The sequence below is a fragment of the Periplaneta americana genome, chromosome 11 (assembly GCF_040183065.1).
Source record: "Periplaneta americana isolate PAMFEO1 chromosome 11, P.americana_PAMFEO1_priV1, whole genome shotgun sequence".
Taxonomy (NCBI): Eukaryota; Metazoa; Arthropoda; class Insecta; order Blattodea; family Blattidae; genus Periplaneta; species Periplaneta americana.
This window is the reverse complement of record NC_091127.1, coordinates 93136741-93158206: the sequence shown is the minus strand read 5'-3', so window position 1 is coordinate 93158206 and position 21466 is coordinate 93136741. Positions and strand designations below refer to the sequence as shown.

The 21466-nt window shown below is 35.2% G+C and overlaps 1 protein-coding gene across 5 annotated transcripts in view; it reads right to left on the bottom strand.

The window, feature by feature from the left end:
* Positions 1-21466, bottom strand: part of Vav (Vav guanine nucleotide exchange factor) — a 384489-nt gene that overhangs the window by 48074 nt on the left and 314949 nt on the right. For 4 of the 5 annotated variants that reach the window (XM_069839772.1, XM_069839777.1, XM_069839773.1 and 1 more), the window contains one exon: positions 13943-14911. In XM_069839772.1, the coding sequence (XP_069695873.1) occupies positions 14846-14911 (66 nt within the window). In that variant the 3' untranslated portion in view covers positions 13943-14845. Of the gene's footprint in view, positions 1-13942; positions 14912-21466 lie in introns of those variants that run through there. The other variant, XR_011334865.1, reaches the window with a different exon arrangement.

Sequence of the window (21466 nt, the reverse complement as noted above, 5' to 3'; positions counted from 1 at the left end):
TTTTAATTAATTTCAAAGATTTACAATTATTATTTATGGAATGTGCACCCTATCTCTGGTTATGACTAGGGTGCGGAAGTTCATGCCCTAAAGAACTACTAAATATGCATGCAAATATGCAGTTAAAAAGTGTAAAATATGCTAATAAATATGCACAAATGAAGACAAATTACGTTTTTTCTAACAGTACAAATACCAAAGAGTATGAACTTACATTATTCCTTAGAGATTGAAGCAGAGGTGATTCCATTGTCTAAAATCACCAAAGAGTTGCAGTTCACAATCAATGTGTGGCTGAGGTTTTCAGTTGAGGAACTGTGTCTTTTGTCTCCAAAGATTCTTTTGTATCATGAAAATTTCTTTCCACACCATACAAGGTTATTTGGACATATTTAAATAATGTTAATTTTTCTGCAGAGAGAGATAAATCTTTTGGTGCAATGAAAGATTTTCCTTCGAGAATGTCTCAAATATCGCACAGCTCTTGAAAACAACAATTTTATTAAATAATGTTAGTTACGTTTTCCTTTCCTTTTTTCCCAACACTATCAGAACCAGAATTCAGATTAGATTTTATTTCTTTAAAAGTGACTGGTGATATGTAAGAGTGTGCCAACAGTTTCTAGTGACGTGACTGCTTTTGGTAAACCGAAAATATGAGTAGATATAAACACGAAATTCCCTTCCATTTGTCAGTATAATATGAGCTGTCTCAATAGATGTGTCATCACTGAGTCCAATGAATTAACCACCTCTTTAACTGCTTGTAAATGCTCAGCAAAATATAAGGCTGCATCGAGCCACATTTCCCATCAGGTTAACAATGGTAGAAGTGGAATATTAGATAACATGATCTACCTAAATAACTGAACTCTGCAATGGGCATTTAACAAAATTTTTCTTCATTTAGGCATGCAAGTCAGCAACCAAGCACGTGATATTTGAGTGTTCATATTTCATCACACTGATTCACAAATTATACTTCCAATGCAGCTCCCTGTTTTTTGCTTCATCAAGAGAAATCTTATAAATATTGTAAAAATGCCAAATAGGTCTTAAAGTATTGAAAAATATTATGGATTTACAAAAATGACGAAAATATGCACTATGCAACGTAAAACCATGCTTAAACTCAAAAACTGATAATTCGTATAGATGTGTAAGCATATAATCAGACCCTGCAGGAAAAATTACGCAAATGCATTAACTTCCAAGCCCTTGTTACGACCCAATTCTATAGTACCTTTGTAAGTTTGCTGCAACAATTTCGTGTAATGTAGGTGTTGCTCACCATTTGCAAAACTATTATAGTAAGGTAAACTGTTTGGTAATCTGCATGCATGTCTCAGCATTTGTTTTTATATAATATGTAAGTACATATTCAGGCTCTATCAACACTTCTTCTCACATTCTGTATTGTAGTGTGAAATTACATATTAAAGATCTATTTATTCCACTCTATATTCATTTACCGCCTCTTAACACGGAAGAAAAGCTACTACCAGTATTTTTAGCCATATTATATCATACAGGACAAGTCACTTTTGCCATATACTATACTAGTCAGTCTCTTGGGTTCTAAGTCATCAGTACTTATGATTTACACTAAACATTTTTAACGAGTGAGCAAACCTTGTAAAATTATAGTAAATCTTTCTTATAACCATTTTGTAAATATTTGAACTCTGGATACATTTCAGAACAATGAACTTGACTGAACTACAGAAAAATGCAAGAATCCTAGGAAACTATCTTCAAAAATAGCACATTCTTAGATCTTCCCAATTCTTGACTGGCACATACATATATTTAAACACTTCAATGTTACTTACAATTAAAGTACATATCACGTAGCATATCAAAACATTTCCAACGTACGACATGTGAACACATTTCTTCTTGGACTTTCGTTAAGATTATTTATCAATTTAAATTACGTTAAATATGGCAATTGGATGCAACAATCTACAATAATGGTTCCCAACCGCCAAGAGAGGATTAAATCGTTGTTAGAGAGGACCATTTAAATTTTGCCAGCATTTTAACAAGTTGCAATGTGGGTGAGTGCTTGCAAGATCCGAGCTGCCTGGCCTGGTACAAGAGGACATAGACACAACAGCAGGCCAGCAGAGTGGGTATATTGAAAAAAAGTAAATGCATGGAGTTTTAAAGTGTAATGTATACTTCAATAAAGTAACTAAGTATGTAATATTGTTGAAATTATGTAGATCTTAACTTTTAACAAAGCAGCTGTTGAAAATGATTTTCACCTTTCTGAATGCAAACATCACATTTTCGTACAAGATTTTCATATACCCAATGCAGCTCATTTTCTATAATTTCACTTATCACTGTATGATTTATTTTTCCAGAGTTTTAAGAGTACATGGATTGTTTCTATACACTTTCTGCTTTAAATTTTCCCATAGATAAAAATCACAGACACTTAAGTCTCGGGAACGAGAAGCACAAAGTCCATGACTACTTAACTGACAGAGATGCCAGCTTTCAAAAGTGGTAGGTGGTTGTGACTTTTATTTTATTTTATTTTATTGGGTTATTTTATGACGCTGTATCAAAATCTAGGTTATTTAGCGTCTGAATGATATGAAGGTGACAATGCCGGTGAAATGAGTCAGAGGTCCAACACCGAAGGTTACCCAGCATTTGCTCGTACTGAGTTGAGGGAAAACCCCGGAAAATACCTCAACCAGATAACTTGCCCCAACTGGGATTCGAACCCGGGCCACCTGGTTTCGCAGCCAGACGCGCTGACTGTTACTCCACAGGTGTGGACTGAGACTTTTATTTTAAACATCTAGTAAGCCCATAAAAATACCAAAATTTAGAAACTTAAATGCTGTCATACTTTATAAGCTCAATCATCTGTCATTTATTTCTTGAGCCTACTACCACAGTCTAGTATATACAGTCACGAAGCTAATACATGGGGAATATGCATCCATAGATATTATAGTTGCTAACCACTAGGATCGCTACTATCACCTCATCACATACAATGTGAAACAGTATCAACATAGTCTATTGTTTCTAGTACCCTCATCAACTCAAGCTTCGTGACTGTATGTACTAGACTGTGCTACAACTACATAATTATCTACTATACATGTTATTGTGAATGCCGGAAATATGGCTAAAAAATATCGATAGTCCACAATAATTGTTGGCATTATCCAAGTACTTTTGGTGAATGTCAGAAATTTATGGTACAGGAAATTGTTTTTACAACAATTACTGGTGAACGATGACAAGCACAATGTAATGGAAAATGTTGACACACACTGGTGTTATGCAGTCACATGCAGTGGCCCAACAGATTACCCAAGCAGCCGCATAGGTAAGTTTTCTTTTCCTTCTTACTATTTATATTTGACTCAAATACTTATAACATTACTAATTATAAAAATACGTTGGTATTTGGTACCCATTTTTTTTTTACAAAATCTATAAGATTAGGCCTACTGCAACTAGTGCCTAAAATTAAAAATACTATTATAAAAGACTACTCTAAGTATTGGTAAGTCGTGACGAGTTATTCCATCTTGTTGGGGAAACATGCGGTAATAATCATCATTGACCAGAAATTCATCAAGAAATTTTGTGCGCTTTGATGATTTGGAGAAAAATGCTGCAAGCCCAGAAAGAGTAGCAAAAAATATACAGCAATCAGGAATACTTAAAGCACTTTGGGACAGTGCTAAATTTAAACAGTGTGCATAGCAGTGAACAAAGAGAGCTTGTGGAAAAGGCACCTTAGTGTTAACTTGACACCATGTAATGAAGAGGCCATCACTGCACTTCCATCGTAGCTCTGTGCGACAAATTTCTTACTGCAGTTTGAAAAGTCTTGAATATCTCTTAAAAATAAGATCGGAATGTGCTGCCGCTGTTTTGTCCTCACATCACGGAAGCACACAAATCGCTCTACCACCCTTCCTTCAATCATATATCAATAAACGAGAGAAAATTGTGATTTATTCGAGATGTCAGTTGTCTCATCATTAGTAATATGGCAAAAAAAATCAGATTTCTGTAATTGCTGTTTAATTTCCTTATTAAGTGCACTGGCAACAGATTCAATTAAATCATTTTGAATACGATTTGATACACCTTTGAATACTGTAGATGTCTCCAAATGATTTTTTAGAAGAGGGTCGTACTGGGTGGTGTAGTCCAAAAGTTCTAAATAATTACTGCGGTTGTTGGACATTTTCGACTTACCGTTTCCTCTAAATGAAAGTTCCAGTTTTGCAAGTAAACAAACGGCGTTCATAAGCCTTTTCAGAATGTCTTTATTGCGTGTTATCTTTTCATTATGTAGAATAATACTTTGCTGTGTTTGGTCACTTAGCTCAGTTTCAATATGCACAGTTCCAAAAGTTGCGAGTGCGTTAAAAGCATGAATATGTGCATTAGCAACATCATGATCCCATATTGTTTTAGTTAAATTACTGTATTTAGCTTTTGTTGCTGAATTAAATTATTATTATTATCACCAGACATAATCAAAACTTTTTATTGCACTTATATACATGTACACAATGTAACTACAAGGTACCGGTACAAATAAACACAAGAGAAACAGTACGTTTTACATTCATTCGACTTTGCGCACATAGCCAGCCCAGGCAGGCTACCGGCTGCTTGGGGTATAATATATTATGCATCTACTATAGTCTCGTGAGGCGTCCCTCATTGGTTAGAAGTTATGATGACGTGGGTTGTTATGGCAACTTCCATGCTAACCTGCATTCAGCACTGCTGGCACGCTGGTGCCAGCTCAGGACAGCAGTATGTGCATTGTATATGCCCCATCACGCGACTTACAATTAACAAAACGTATTTAGAAACGTTTCAGGACTTTATGATTAAATAAACAAAGTTTAATCATGGATTTACATAGATATCGCGATTCTTATAATCAATCAGTGCTGCTCAAGCCATGCTTGGGTTGCTTGGGTGGACTGCACGTCACTGGTGTTGTGTGTGCTGGTAATCATTTGTGCACAACATATTCATACACCTCATGTGCGTGTTTTCAGTTGTTTTGTAGAACATGGTGGCAGCATCAGGGGATAATAGTGTGTCTCGTGAGCAATTTAATTTCATATTTGACCAGTTAGTGAAAAGCTAGATAGAAGACAACAATATGATGTCTTAATCAATGAAGTTTGGAAAGTCAAAGAGGAAACAACAGGGAAGCAGTTGAGTGACTACAAACCTTTGAGATATTTTGATGTGCTCGTTATTGATGATGTAACTAAGTTAATTGTTAAGGTATCTTCTTTCTGTACACTTGCACATCTTTCAAGTTTTCCATATTCATTTCTTCATTAGCGTTGCACAAGAAACATGAACGTGTAATGAATACTCTTATTCTATGTAGAGAGGCTTGCTTGATAACAGTCATGGTCTGTCACCAATCTAAACAAAGCAACAACAGATTTTCGTGGTGCTTGTGAAATTTCTTCAGGATTTATTAATATTATTTCCCACGATTTGTCTTTAATTTTGTCCTCTATTTAATTTTTCTGGATTAAATTACATTTGTTGTGGATGATTTGTTTTATAGAATGGGAAGAAAATGGATTCCAAAGGATAGTGATGTGATATAACCACTACCATCCAAATCCCATCCTTACCTTCTCGTGTGTGTTTTTTTTTTTTTTTTTTTTACAAATGAGGCTCTGGGGACCGAGTCACGGTGTTATAACTGTTTTACCAGAAATGGAGGAAATGCCATTTTCATATGCTATCCTGTCACAGAATATAGCATCCCATAAATGGCGAAATGTGGAAAGGTTTTAGAACTTCAAGAATCCTTAAAACTAGTCCAACGGACCCACAGACCAAAGACAGATGAGCCCTCCAGACACTCTGGGGTTGTGAATGAGTGATGTAGCTACCATAGTATAAAAAGATGCCTAAAACGCATCTCAATGATTAGTCCTATGGTAAAATAATCTGGAGTCAAAATAGTCACCCATTCGGATCTCCAGGTGGGGACTACTGTAGGAAAAAGTGACAAATTAAATGAAGAAATGCATGATATTCTCAATGAGGCTCATGTGAAAACCAGACACGGTAGAAGGTGGATACTAAATGAGCTTTAGCTTAAGTACAAAAATGTCACATATGAAGTTGTCATGCTGTATTTAAACTTATGCAAACTGTGTCAAATTAAATACAACACACCAAAAAAGGACTTACAGTAAAGCCTATTTGTCTCAGAGTTAAATTTTAGGAGGCAAGCTGGTTTAATTGACATACAGTCTCATAAAGATGATTATATACTCATTATTATACCAAGATCATTTCACTGAATTCGTTCAGTTAAGACCACTGAAGACAAATCTGCAGATGAGGTTGCTTACAATAATTGAGGACCGTTTTTGCAAAACTTGCTAACTGAAAAAACTAAATTTTACAGGAGAGACAAAACACTATAGTAATCTGTCACTTATAGCAGAAAGCAAGTTTTGAAAAAACGATCACACTTTGACACACTACAATGAAGAGAAATAACCCAATTTTACTAAGACGCTTTGAACATCATGCAGAGGCCTGCCTTATGTTAACGAATCTATCAAAATTTCAATTTTGCAAATTTTGCAGTTAGCAAGTTTTGCAAAAACAGTCCTCAATTGTGCTAGATATTTTTTATTATTTTTGGAGTGCCAACTGCATTATAGTCTGACAATGGATAAAAATTTTCAAATAAAATAATGATGTTAACTACTGCTTAGTTCTTAGCAATGAAGACATTAACTCTCTTGCTGTCCAATATTTCACACACACACTGGATTTAGAGGATAGGGCTGGACATAACTGAAGATGATTCTGATCCATTTCTTCCTGAAGGCTGCACAATCGACAAAGTGGTGAAGAAATAATTCCAATTTTGTTCAAGTTTTTGACACACAGTCATGCCCTGTGAGTAATCAAAAGGATGCAACTGCACTTTTCTTTGGATACTCAGGAATTATATTTTTTCGACGTATATTGAGACACTCCTAAACTAACTTTTTGTTAAGCTTCATCAGATGCGATAGATTGGTTGTTATAGCAGTAATAGCTGCTTTAGAATCACTGAATATAACAGCTTGTTAAAACTAAGAGATCAGATACAACAGATTTTCACATGTGGAATAGACAGCTTCAATTTCTCCATCAAAATTTGTAGCTCCATAACCCAAGGATTTATGAAGGACAAAAGTGAGTTGGACAGTAGGAAGAATAATAATAATAATAATAATAATAATAATAATAATAATAATAATCTGTGGTGCTACAGCCCTTTAAGGGTCCAAAACCGACCAGCTGGCTGCTAGCCTCAACCCCATACGCCAAAGCAGAGGTGGACGAACATCCAACCAGAATGGAGGTACTATGTGGTTAGCACAATGATCCCCCCTCCCAGCTTTTATAGCTGGCATTTGTAATAGATTTAGCTACCTATCGTAGCTTCCCAAGAGCATCACAATGCTGGGTTGGCACCGTCCTAACACTGGCCGAAATTTCATGAGAAAATTTCTTCCCATGAGAACCAAACCAGCACACATTCCGTAACGTGAGTCGTAGGCAAGATGTCTTAGTATTAATAAGTATTTAATGAATTTCAATCTTAAGGCATATAAACTTGCAAATGTTTATTTGCTATTTAATAACAATATATGAACGTTTTCGCCGTTTAGGGCATCTTCAGATATAACAAAACATATTATCTGGACCTATGATAACATATTATGCAAATTACAAGGAAAATAGAGAACAATATATGTGGTACATGAACTTCATGAGCTTTATGTAGATATAACATGAAACAGGATGAATATTGAGATAATCTTTGAATTTGAACTTAGACTGGACGAATATTTTATTTTATACATATAGCTCATGTTACAATTAATATACAATGTTTAAAATTTGTCAATGATATTAATTTTAAAATGATGATAATAAAATATTTAAAGTAATCATGGCTGAAAGTTGTCGTAAGTTACAAGATAGTATGCGTAGTTAATGTTCTTGTGTTTTGTAATTATTTCGCTTAGAAAGGCCGTTGGCATTTGAATGAATGTTATTTGACGCTGATGACTACTTTACAATTGATATACAGTGATTAAATTAGTCAATGTTAAAATTTAATTTTATAATGAAGATAATAAAATATTTAGAGTAATCATGGCTGGGAATTGTCATAAGTTCAAATTAGTTTTCGTAGTTGATGTTGTGTGTTTTGTAATTGTTTCACTTAGAGGTCATTGACTTTGAAATGGCTACTCTGATGTGATGACATCCTATTACGTGTTCTCAGGTTTATTGAAGTATAAATGAAGACATCAACACCAGTACACACAAATTTATAGAACTTCTTCATTTATACTTCAATAAACCTGAGAACACGTAATAGGATGTCATCACATCAGAGTAGCCATTTCAAAGTCAATGACCTCTAAGTGAAACAATTACAAAACACACAACATCAACTACGAAAACTAATTTGAACTTATGACAATTCCCAGCCATGATTACTCTAAATATTTTATTATCTTCATTATAAAATTAAATTTTAACATTGACTAATTTAATCACTGTATATCAATTGTAAAGTAGTCATCAGCGTCAAACAACATTCATTCAAATGCCAACGGCCTTTCTAAGCGAAATAATTACAAAACACAAGAACATTAACTACGCATACTATCTTGTAACTTATGACAACTTTCAGCCATGATTACTTTAAATATTTTATTATCATCATTTTAAAATTAATATCATTGACAAATTTTAAACATTGTATATTAATTGTAACATGAGCTATATGTATAAAATAAAATATTCGTCCAGTCTAAGTTCAAATTCAAAGATTATCTCAATATTCATCCTGTTTCATGTTATATCTACATAAAGCTCATGAAGTTCATGTACCACATATATTGTTCTCTATTTTCCTTGTAATTTGCATAATATGTTATCATAGGTCCAGATAATATGTTTTGTTATATCTGAAGATGCCCTAAACGGCGAAAACGTTCATATATTGTTATTAAATAGCAAATAAACATTTGCAAGTTTATATGCCTTAAGATTGAAATTCATTAAATACTTATTAATAATTTACCAGGCATATTGATATATTAAAATGAATTGTAAAAAAAAAGATGTCTTAGACCATAATGTCACTCTGCAGAATTGACAGTAGGGATCCATTGATAAAAATATGAAGTCATTCTTTGCTAGCAATTTTAGGATAATCTTTCTTTGTACCTTTTATTTTTTTAATTTGTTATTTTACGAAGCTTTTCTTGGTATCATCAACCAGGTCCTCAAAATGATCTATTTCCATTCCTTGTGTAGAATTAGTTTGAGTTAGATTTTATTTACTTGTTGGAAAATTGGTCTTTTATTTAATTTCATATATTAGAGAAAAAGCTTCCTGAGATTTAAAGTTAACTATGAAATTTTAGCTCCAATTGCTAAATGGAAGTCTGAACAATTTTTCATTATTGAATAATAGCATCATCTTTTTCTAGTTCATATTCAATAGGAGACTGATAAACAATTAGTTGCATTGCAGGTATTGGAGTAGATTTGACAACTACTGTAATTAATTGGAGACTTTGATTTTCTAATCATTTTATCTTTTTACGATATGTTGTTATTAAAAGTTCACTGCAGTACAGTATGCATTGAAAGATACTCTTTCAGCTTTCCCAATGACGGGACTGCCTCATTGGACAAAGCATAATAAACATATTGAGTGAAAACAAAAACAGACCACAAAAGAGAAATGAGGGGAACGAACAAAAGGGAAAATTAAGTACAAGAAAGATAATAGCATGCATGTAACAGGCCTAAGCATAGTAAACAAACAGATTAGACATTCGAGGAAAAGTATCCCTTTTTAGGAAACAAAGTACAGATGGTATTTTAAAATGGCAAGTGATCCTCTGATAGCGGCAAGGGAAACATCACGAATGAAGTCATTGTTCAGCTGGAACTTCTTGCAGAAACTGGCAAAGAGGCGAGGTATTGTGCCCCTAGCGCCAACCATTAGCCCAACTACTTCAATGGAGGTGAGGTGATATTTCTCCAAATAGAATGGAACTGTGGCCTCATAAATTCTGCATTTTTCTGCGTGGACATCAGAGGGCTGTTGTTCCTGTGCCTCGAACCTGACTGTCGGGTCGATAATGTAGGCGGTGGAATGGCAAGCATGTCAATTTGCCGACAGGATCCCTCTTGAGAGATGCCATGGACTTCTTCGTGCACAGTGAGACCTTTCTTCCTCAAGGCTTCGGCAATCATGGACCTGATTCTGTGATGTCTAGAGTTCCGCAGTGTCTCGCTGAAAGGACAGGCACCCAAAACGTGGCCAAGAGTTTCAATCTCACTGACGCAACGACGACAGTGGTTTCTGTCTCGGGATCTTCCTGGTATAGCACGCAGCGGACAAACATTAGCTGTCATTTTAAGAGCTTGTCTCCATTCACTGCTAGTGAGGCGATCAGGTTGTCGGATCCATTTATTGGCGGGAGTAAACTCCTTATAGAGGATGACGCCTTTCCCTTTCTGATTTAAAGAGCACCAAGATTGAAATGCTCGCTCCCTGAGCTCTTGTCTCTGTTTTTTCACTTGAAGTGAATCAGAAGAGATGTTTTGAAGTCCAAGTTTATTTAAACAAATCCCAATTTCATTAGACAAGTTGCGACAAGTGTTTACATGGATATTTTGGGATCGTTGTAAGCTCTGAGCTGCATTGATATGTTGCAAAAAAGCTTCCCAGCTAGATTTAAATAGTCCCAAACCCTTGTATTTTCTGTCAGCGTAAAGCATGTTGTCTGGTGTGTCGGTGGGAAGCTGGAGTATTTCCTTCAATGTGGTTTTAATGAGAACATCGGCATCAGAAAGAAATTTGGCTGGTATTTTATTCAGTGGAGTTGTCTGAAACTGATAAATCAAAGTAGGGCAGATGTAGCTGCATAACACAGAATATTTCTGATGATGTTGTATTAGAGGAGTTGATGCAAGGATATCTAGTTTATTCTTTAACTTTTCCATACACTTGACTGCATCAAATACAGTAGAAGTGTGGTAACTTACACCGAGATATTTACTGGTTTCATACAGACATAATAAGAAATATTAAGAGTTTTTCATGAATATCCCCTCTTCATCCTTTTCCTTTATGGATATTCCAACTTTTTAAAATATAACAATTTCTTCTTCTTCTTCTTCTTCTTCTTCTTCTTCTTCTTACAAACATTTTCTAAGTGATGAACACCTTTCAGCTTTTCGTGTTGTGGCATATTCTGTATGTTTATTTCAAGTATCAAGGCTTAGTATAAAAAATCATCTCTAATGGCCACGTGTATCAACGTTGGTTAGTGTAATCACCAGTTAAAATTGCAACTGAGCCAGCCCTGGTTAAACATTTTTACGATGCATCAACCTTGATAGAACTTAACAGGAGGCTAACCATGATAATTTCTAACTGGCCATATTTGAGCAGTTAAAGTAGATAATAAGTGATTGTAGGCCTATTAAAACAAAATGGCGGCCAGATTCACAACTGATTATTTCAGAGACTATTATTACACTTTGATAGGGATAATGATGAGTGTGAAGTTTTATTTGTGGAAAAAGAAAATTCTTATGAGGAGTTTGGTGACAGAACATTTCAGGAGGGATTCGTTATCAAAATTTACTATGTCAGTTCTGTTGCAACAAATGGATCACTTGGAATAACCCAGAAATAGTTCTATTTCTCTTAGGAATCATCTGCTTACATTACGATTCCATGCAACTGACATTTTCAGTATTTTGTGAGGGAACACTTGAGTATCTCCTTTTCCGTAGCAGACTGAACAAAGAGAGGTTATGGATGGATTTTATTTTTAGTTTGTTATTTAATGACGCTGCATCAACTACTCGATTATTTAGCATCGATGAGATTAGTGATAGTGAGATGATATTGGCAAGATGAGGTCGAGGATTCGCCACAGAATACCTAACATTTGCCTTATGATTGGGGAAACCTCGGAAAAACCCAACCAGGTAATCAGCCCAAGCGGGAATCGAACCTGTGCCCAAGCACAACTCTGGATCAGCAGGCAAACACCTTAGCCGACTGAGCTACACTGGTGGCTAGGATGGCTGCATCTTAGGATACTGCACAGTTCCCTATTATAAATGAGGCCCTGGATTGCACACACATTCCTATTAATCTTTTTCATCCTTTTCCTTTATGGATATTCCAATTTTTTTAAATATAACATATTTCTTCTTCTTCTTCCTATCACGTAATAAGTCTGGTGGTCTGTTATGGTCTCACTCCATTGTTTCAGCAGACAGCCCAAAGATTATAACATATTTAAATCTAGTAATAAAGTCTATCAATACTTCAGACTCACATTGTTTATAGTAATTTTCGGTTTTTATTTTCCATTTTGTAATATTTTACCTTAACAGCACTGAAAATCACAGAAAAGCATCCCAGAAACATAACAGCACCCAAAGGCAAACAAATGCAACACAAAAATATAGGATATATTCGTTTCGAAGTAGAATGGAGTAAGCACAGTCATTTTTAGAAGTTGACTATCATCTTTGCAGATGCTTTTCTTTCGTCACTTTGTAGAAACAGTGTACCATCACAGACTTTATCCTGGTTAAATGAGGTGTCAGCTAACCACGTGAAGTCACCAGAAATTATGAATGGTTCAAAGAAATTACATTTTAACCATGGTTACTTTTGAATCATGGTTTCGTAATCCATGGTTACTGTACTACGCTTTAACTGAGATTGATGCACATAGCCATAAGAGTTGTGGGATGGTGTTAAATTGGTGTATGGTAAGCCCCACCATAGCCAGTCAGGGTTCTCTCAAAGGGGCCAAACAATATGTTAAAAAATCTTCTAATAACTTGGCTACATGAAACCAAAACAACAGCGTGGTCAGAAGGTCTTAGATTTGTACAGTTTACAAAAAGCACACAACAATCCACGGAAGTACTGAGCAGACTCCACATGAGGCAATGTTTGGCTGCAGATAAAATGAGGTCTTAAAACACAGTCCTTTCCTTGAGACAAAATAAACAGTATTCAATCTGAGGAACAATCAGACGACTTGGTCAACAATGTACAGGAATCAGTAAATGATGACAACAATCTAGCTGACAGCAGAAAGGCTTTTGTAGAGCAGCTGAATGACAATGAAAATGAAAGCATGTCACAGGAAATATCACAAGATTTGGTTGATGCCACATTTTCCATTGGTCTGGATAAAACAAAACTTGCGTTGTCTGTGAAAAAGAATCCATAGGAGTTCATGCTTGTCAACAGGGAATTATTTCGCAAGCTAAGAAAATGATCAAAATATCATCTAAAAAAATTTTCTCTCCTTAAGTAGCATATAAACATTCCAGATATTGAACGAGGATGCACAGATCCAAGAAATATCCTTGGTGTTATTGTATCCATTCCTAATAAAGAGTATTATCAAGTTGAAAATGATTATGAGAAATCACTTGACATTGCTGAAGTCTCATCCAGAAAAATATCATTACTTGAAATAGTTTTCTCTCAAAGTATGTCGTGGTGGTCAAGGGTACAAACTATACTATATATTATGTGCATAAACCTGTCAATATTCCGTAGTGACAGCTGGAAAACCACCAATCTTTTTCTTCAAAATTCTAACATCTGCCAAATGTAAAATGTTTATGACAACAATCGCTATTCCCTGTCAACTTTATTCATATTTCTGACATTCATAGTAACACATATACAATTTATAAAATAGGCACAATGTGCCCTGCCGAAGTGGTGTGCAATTTGAAAATGGGTCACAGTTCTGCCATCTATCCGCAGTATGAGGAACCCGAATCACGCAAGTGAAGTGGGTTTGCATTGGAGAAAAAAAAAACACACACACACTCTCTCTCTCTCTCCCCCTCCCCCTCTCTCTCTAAAATATGCAAACAACATGAAAAATAGCCATTTTCTAATACTTGAACACACTATAGTGAGGCATTGGGTTTTATGTGTAATAAACTGTGACAAAATGAGTAAATACAGAGGGGGTGGAAAAAGAATTGAAAGAAATTAACAAGAGTAGGCCCTTCTTACATCACATTTTATGCTAGAGTTGTGATTGCTTATCACCCTTTGTTGTGATCTAAAGGTCACTACGTTTGTGTATGGATTGAAGTAAGATAAACTCAAATCTAGCCAAAGGTGATAGATTTTCCGGACTGATTAATGCTGTAATCAAAATTTTAAACTGTTTATATCGTACATCTATAGTGCCTAGTTTCAGGTACAAAATGCTCTACTGGTTATTTCCTGCTGATGCACTACAGTATCTACAGGTTGAAACAATGAAGAAATTCTTACAATTCTGCCAACTTACAGAAATTCTTCTTCCCACAGGAATCCAAACACTGAGAAACAAAGCACTGGGATAATACTATAGTGGAATAAATACATAATGGTTGGAAACCAATGACATATGTAAGTAAAACAATACCAATCCACTGTCAGTCACAAAATATGCACACTGAACACGAACAATATTCAATACTCAGACTTAAGGTAACCCTACAAATAAAATATCAAACCATTTGAGCCAAGGTAAGTCCTGTTTAGTTAACTGGGACTGCCTTTGTTTTACTGTACCTGGATACAAGATTACCTGTTACTAGTATGTATTTATGCTTGTGACAAATTCACCTGCTCTTGATATATCACAGTCTACTGCAGGCAGCCAAAATAACGTGATAACATGGCAATGAATGATACATGGATGATCGATACACTTCAGTCAAAATGAAAGTTACATGAATCAGTTATCTCGCGGACATATTCCTTTGGAAAGAAACCAACCTGGAACAGAAACACATCAGTAAAAATGAATGAAATTTCAAGATGTGCAGTTGAATAGATAGGTATATAGAAAGAACATATGATAAAAGTGACAAAAATGAAATCTCAGACATTGAGACCCACCTCTACTTCAGTTCAAGCCACATTATGTAAGTCACTAAAAGTGTCTGAAATTAGTTTATAGACAAATTGGTTTGCTTGGTCCCTCGGCTACCTAACTATATCAAAGTTTTACCTTATTCCCTCAGGTTTTCTAATATAGTGTATTTATCCGAATATAAATCACATCTGAATTTTTAGGTTGTTGTTGTTGTTTAAGTCAACTGTCCGATGACAGGTCTGAACCTCACAAGTAATACCAAGAAGGCACCACTTATGATGCAACTAGGCCAGGAGATAATGGGGTAGGGTGGCCAGTTCCTTTCCCCCTCCATTGTATACATCACTGACTAGCTACATATTACACTAATCAGACTTCAGATGCATACAAACAATTGTTCTTCCTCTGACACATATCGTCAAGTGAGATACTGCCTGATAATAGATGTAGATATCAGCCAGAACCTCAATCAGAGGATATTTTTAGGTTAATTTTATTTATATAGACCTGCATTTATAGCTTGAACTCTTATACTTGATTTTAAGCCGCAGGCATATTTAATCATTTTAATGCAATCAAAAAAGTGTGGCTTATATTCAGGTAAATATGGTAGTCCAGCTATGCTGCTGTTATTAAGACTTTTTCATATTTGCATGCCATTTGTACGAACAAAGTTTACACTGCACAGATTTTCAACTACAATCATGGTCTGCTTCCATGCCCAAAAGAGCAACTGCTGCCATTGTTTGCATATTAGTGCGCAAATTCTATTATAATACTTTACAAGCTAGTAACTTTGTAAACTTTCGATACTGTGAACATAACTGTGACAATTTATGCAGAGTATCATATTATCTTCACGATTCCACTTACTGTTTTCTCTTACACACCTTTACAATGAATCTAACCCTGTTCTGCTGTTATCTATATATATATATATAATTTGAATTGGTAATGGAAATTATGGGAAAACGGCTGAATGGATTTTAATGAATGGCCCGTCATTTTGAAGCTTGGCATCCAAGGATTTTCAGAAAAATAGTAACTTTCAGTGAACCCTTAGTTTTCCTATATAATTTTCCTATTTTCCAAAATCCATCTTTCCTCAGTTTTGAGAACTAATTGCATTTCAGAATAAAACAAAACACACATTACAATAAACGATAGGCTATTAACCAAGAAGAATCCGGGGGGGAAAATGGGGGGATGTCCACTTTTAAACAATTTTCAGGAAATCAATTTTAAAATTTGAAACTCTATCATTCCGAAAATAGTACTGACTGATACCTCCATTTTATTTTGTGACATTTATTGTTATATATTTTACCAGTATACAACGTGTGATGCACAACACTGGAGTATTATGACTACAGTAATTAAAAATCTGTTTTGATGTAACCTCATTTCGGGGGAAAAATGGGGCCCTGGCAACTAAAAAAGTGAATAAAGGGGTCCTACTCCTATAATGGCATTAAAAATACCATAGAAAAAGAGCAAAATGTTAGTTTACTATAAAATCAATAGACAAAATTAAATATAAAATTAGCACTTCATAACATGGGTATGTGGTTCTCTTTCAGTTTGTTTCCATTCATGCACAGCCATTTAGCTCTGAGTAGAATTTTTAAGCATTTGGTCCACATAACACCTTTAATTCTTGCAAATCCTGCCACTTCTCTTGTGATATTGGCAATTTCCCTAAAATAATACAGTATAATATTATATTAGTAATATAATAAATTAGTAATTAGGCCTACATAAAATTAATTTTGTAAAAATATAATCCCACCTTTACATGCCCGTCTCGCACATCGCATGCGTCAGTTCAGAAAAACCAAGGCTTTAGGCGCTTGCCTGTCGATCTGGAATTGCGCTCTGGAATGGGTTCGATTCCTGCTTGAGCTGATTACTTGGTTGGGTTTTTTCCGAGGTTTTCCCCAATCGTAAGGCAAATATCAGGTAATCTATGGCGAATCCTCGGCCTCATATCGCCAAATATCATCTCACTATCACCAATTCCATCGACGCTAAAAACTTAGCAGTTGACACAACATCGTTAAATAACCAAGTAAATAAAAACCTCATATGCTCTGTCTTGATACAAAAATTTTCCATTCAATAAATCTGCATTCACTGGCCGTTTTCTAAGTGGAGGTCGAATCACAGAAGAGTACCAGGCACTGTTGTAAATATCCCTATGAATCACCATTCTTGGATGCTTCCCTTCTATTCGCAGTTCCCTCACTGACCTGAATTGGAATGGACATTCCTTCAGGTAAAATTATTCAAAGAATGTAGTCCATTCTCGAATCATGGAATTATCGACTTCATTGACTTGAAACGATGTGGGCTTGGTTCTGGCACATCTGATTATATTATTCCAGTCGTCAGAAATTTCAGTTTTTGATACTGTGTTTACAAGTCCCATATTCTTGTCGCATTCCATGTAACAATGTCCCCGAATAGGAGATGTGATATGAATTGAACTGAACCTCTTCTTCTCATGCACCATGTAATGGAGATATCTCACTACTGTATAATTCTTGTTTTGACCACTACAGCAGTCACAGAATAGTTCTAGGTGGCGAACATTAGAAGATAATTCAAATTCGCAATAGTGAACCAAGAATGAAATTACTTCATTAGCACCACTTTTTCCAGTTCTTTTTTTTTGTGTATGTACAGAAAACTGATTTAAAATCAGACAATTGGTGCACATTAAATGAATAAAAAGATAATTGGCACTTATAATATACAATGTTTGATGAGATGTTTGGTGTTGGCAGATTCTTCTGGTAGTCCATCACTAAGCTCTAAACTTCTTCTGATTTCCTGCACCTGTTTTTAGATTTAGTCTTACGCTGATAAAATGTTTGTGCCTTTGCAAGATGTAGGGTACTTTCTTTTGAATTTCTAAATGCTTTATTTCCTGTTCAATCTCATTCTTCCTGGTTGTATTTCTTATGGGAAGCTTTAACAGCTCAGTACTTAATCCCTTTAACTTGACTGCAAATTCATCGCAAGTACTGCATGTGTCACATCTTGGATACCCAAATGATATGTTGAACTCAGTGGAGAATAGTTCTGTAAGTTTCATAACTCTCAGAATGTTCATTATAGGCGTACATCTCACAATACATTTCATACATTCTCTTTATGTTGAGGGTTTCATGAAGATAAATTTTAGAAGTTTTCTCCATTGAGTAATGACTTCAACGACCTTTGAAAGATTTAATATGCTCAATGACTTTGTCATGTGTATCTGTGGATAGTTTGTGAGGACGATTTCCATATTTTGCCCTGCCATCAGTAGTTGTTAATCCAGAAAATTTCAAAGAATGCTGAATTGTTTGTTAGTGTCTTCTTCGTTATTCCATGGAGAGATAAGAAGGCTTTCTGACACACAACAAAATCACCAGTTCTTCTGTCTTCAGCATCATCTTCATTCTTCCTGCTCCTTCTTCGTGATATTAGTTGAACAGTGATGAGGCCAGCAAGGTGAAACTTTGTGCATTCCAATCAGCCAGTGCATTAAAGCCATATATTATTTTCTGAATATCAAAGACTTGTAGTTTTTTAAAACATTTGTTTCTGCAGTTACATTCTTTACCGGTTTCAAAACTTTGGGCTCTTAACTTTTTAAAAACATCATTAACACATCTAAACCTCTTTCTCTTTTTTGTATTGGTACAAAGAGATTCTGATACAGAGTCAAACATCTTTGCACTTCAGTTCTAGTAAAACTAACATGAATAATAATAATTCCTTTGTTGAAGCTAAATTTATTAGTGATTATTGTGAACAATGGATTGTGATTTCAAATGCTATAATATTCAATCCAATAGCAAGGAAAAATGAAAACCTGATTGTATGACCTCCTTCTTTCACTGTTCGACATGGAAATGCCCCTTTCTTTTCCTGTACAAGGAATATTTAACCAGCAGTTAGTCGGTAACTGAGAACTTACTTCCCCTTTTCTAAGTGTAGATGAATACACTTCATATGAAGTATATAGGCGAATGGAAATATGAATATTGTCTGAAAGTGGACATCCCCTCTTTTTCCCTTGGATTCTTCCCAATGCCATGACCTGCAGGATTGCAGACACATTTAGAGCTCAAATTCAATTATTGGTTATTAAAAACTTCAAGACTTACTAAAAGTAATTTACAGGTCTGATTCTGCGTGTGTAATGTTCTGAGTACAGCTGTGTATTGGATATTAAAATCTACAAACCTTGAAGTGGTTTGATGACATTATTACCATTAGAAATTAAATATTATTATAGTTAATGTCATGATGTGACTTACTATTTTTCATTAATTATACATATTAATGATATATTGATGGTATGAAAGTGAAAAGTTTTGTGGTTATATAAGTAGATGTACAGAATATCTTAAATTAGATCTTCATTTCTATAATTTACTGAGTGGTGGCTATATAGTATATAACTACAAAACATATGTAAGATAAAAATATTGTTATTAAAAATAAAATATTTTTATAGTTATTAATCAAGTTGGGTTGGGTCTTTTGCATATACTTAATGGCGGTGTGGTGTAGATATTTATATGCGTCATTCTCTTCAGTACTGGCTCGAGAGAGCGCAAAAATTACAGTTCCCAAGGAAAGACCAAAAGGTATTACTTTCTGATAAAATAAGAGGCCTAGAAAATTTTGTAGTCTCCCAATCATTTCAGCAAGATCTCTTAGCAGGATAAAATGATTTTACCCTCTACATTTCAAGTTCTACATGTAGCAGCTATACCAAGATGCTATGTCTATTGTTCGAAAGCATAGCAAACCTGACTTTTTTTAACTTTCACCTACAATCCACAATGACCTGAAATAGCTATTGCTTTACTCCCACATGAAAAATCCAATGATCGTCCTGACATTGTTACTTGGGTTTTCACGTTGAAACTAAAAAATGAAGGTGGATAGATTCAAGAAAAAGTATCTGGCATAAAAAACATTCAGAGGAAGTATGTTTATTATTATGGAAGCAAATAACTTTCAAAATGTCTGGTATTCATTGAAAATAAATCTGGGGGGGGGGGGGAGGAATTATTTGAACGTCTAATGAATTTAGTTTGCAGCATTTGCTGCACAAGTCACTAGTCTGTTCATAATTTAAACTAGCTGAAAGCATCCGAAGTTGCCCAGGTTGTCCCTTTTGCTTCTTTTTTTAATTAAACTGGTTGTTAGACTTTTCCGAAATCTCAGAAACTCAACTATAGACAACCAAAACGAATTACCTTTAATAAACTTTCCTCGTCCATAAAGATGAATCTTTACATAGTGTCACTTACATGAATTAATGAACTTCTTAGTCAAATGCCTGAAAGGATTAACTCAATTTAAAACAACTGCAGATCAGGCAACGAAAGAAAACATTTCATCATGTGCCTTACTTTCAAATGTGTTTTAATTTGTATGTATATATACTGTATACATATATAGGTGTTTATTTATTTATTCTGGCGTAGTTAAGGTCATCAGGCCTTCTCTTCCACATCACCATAAATACAAATAAAATAATAATAAAAAATCATCTATAAATAAAGTAAAACCAAATGAATATCACACAAACTTTAAATGAATTAGTATTGTCTTGAAGTTCAGCAAAAAAAAATTTCCTCTTGCGCGTACTGCATCGTGTGATTGAGGCTGATTCCCATTCTTGCACTCTTGTAATCCGGGGTCAGGTTTCTCAGCACCCATCTTGCAGAGACTTTTCAGTAACCCAACAAATCATGGAGCATGTGATGGGCCTGAGCACGACCAATATGCAATGTGGATGCCACCTCTGATACCATTATGTGCCTGTCCACTAACACCATGTTCTGTACTCTGGCAATGTTGTTTTCATTTGTGGATGTGGAGGGATGCCCACTTCGACCTTCATCCTCCACACTCTGCCTTCCTTCACTGAACATGCAACACCAGCGACCAACCATTTGACGAGACATGACCTCTTCACCATACACGGTCTGCAGGCATTCATGGATGACGGACACACTACTCCCACGTGCCCATTCATACCAGATAACAGCATGCACTTTCATTGGCGACCATGTTGTCAGCATACGTCTGTCTGGCATCGTAATTTTTACTCAAATACCCTTGGGCACGCCGTTCAACTGCTACGCTCTCTTTCTCGGCGATCTGCGCATGCGTCATTCCCCCTCCGCTGATGCTATTCCGTCGTTGAACCAGCAACATGTGTAGTTTCTTATGGTTATTGTTTGTTTCACCTGCTGTACGATCTTCACATTAAAAAAAAATTACGAAACTTACTTTCAGAACACCCCTTGTACATTGGCAACGTTAGAATACTACAGATAGAATTTCGCAGTAACACATTTTCGGACATGAACAATATTTTGAGAGACGTATATTTTAGAATTAATACAGTGTTATTTTCAGTCACCTTATGTACATTCACATCT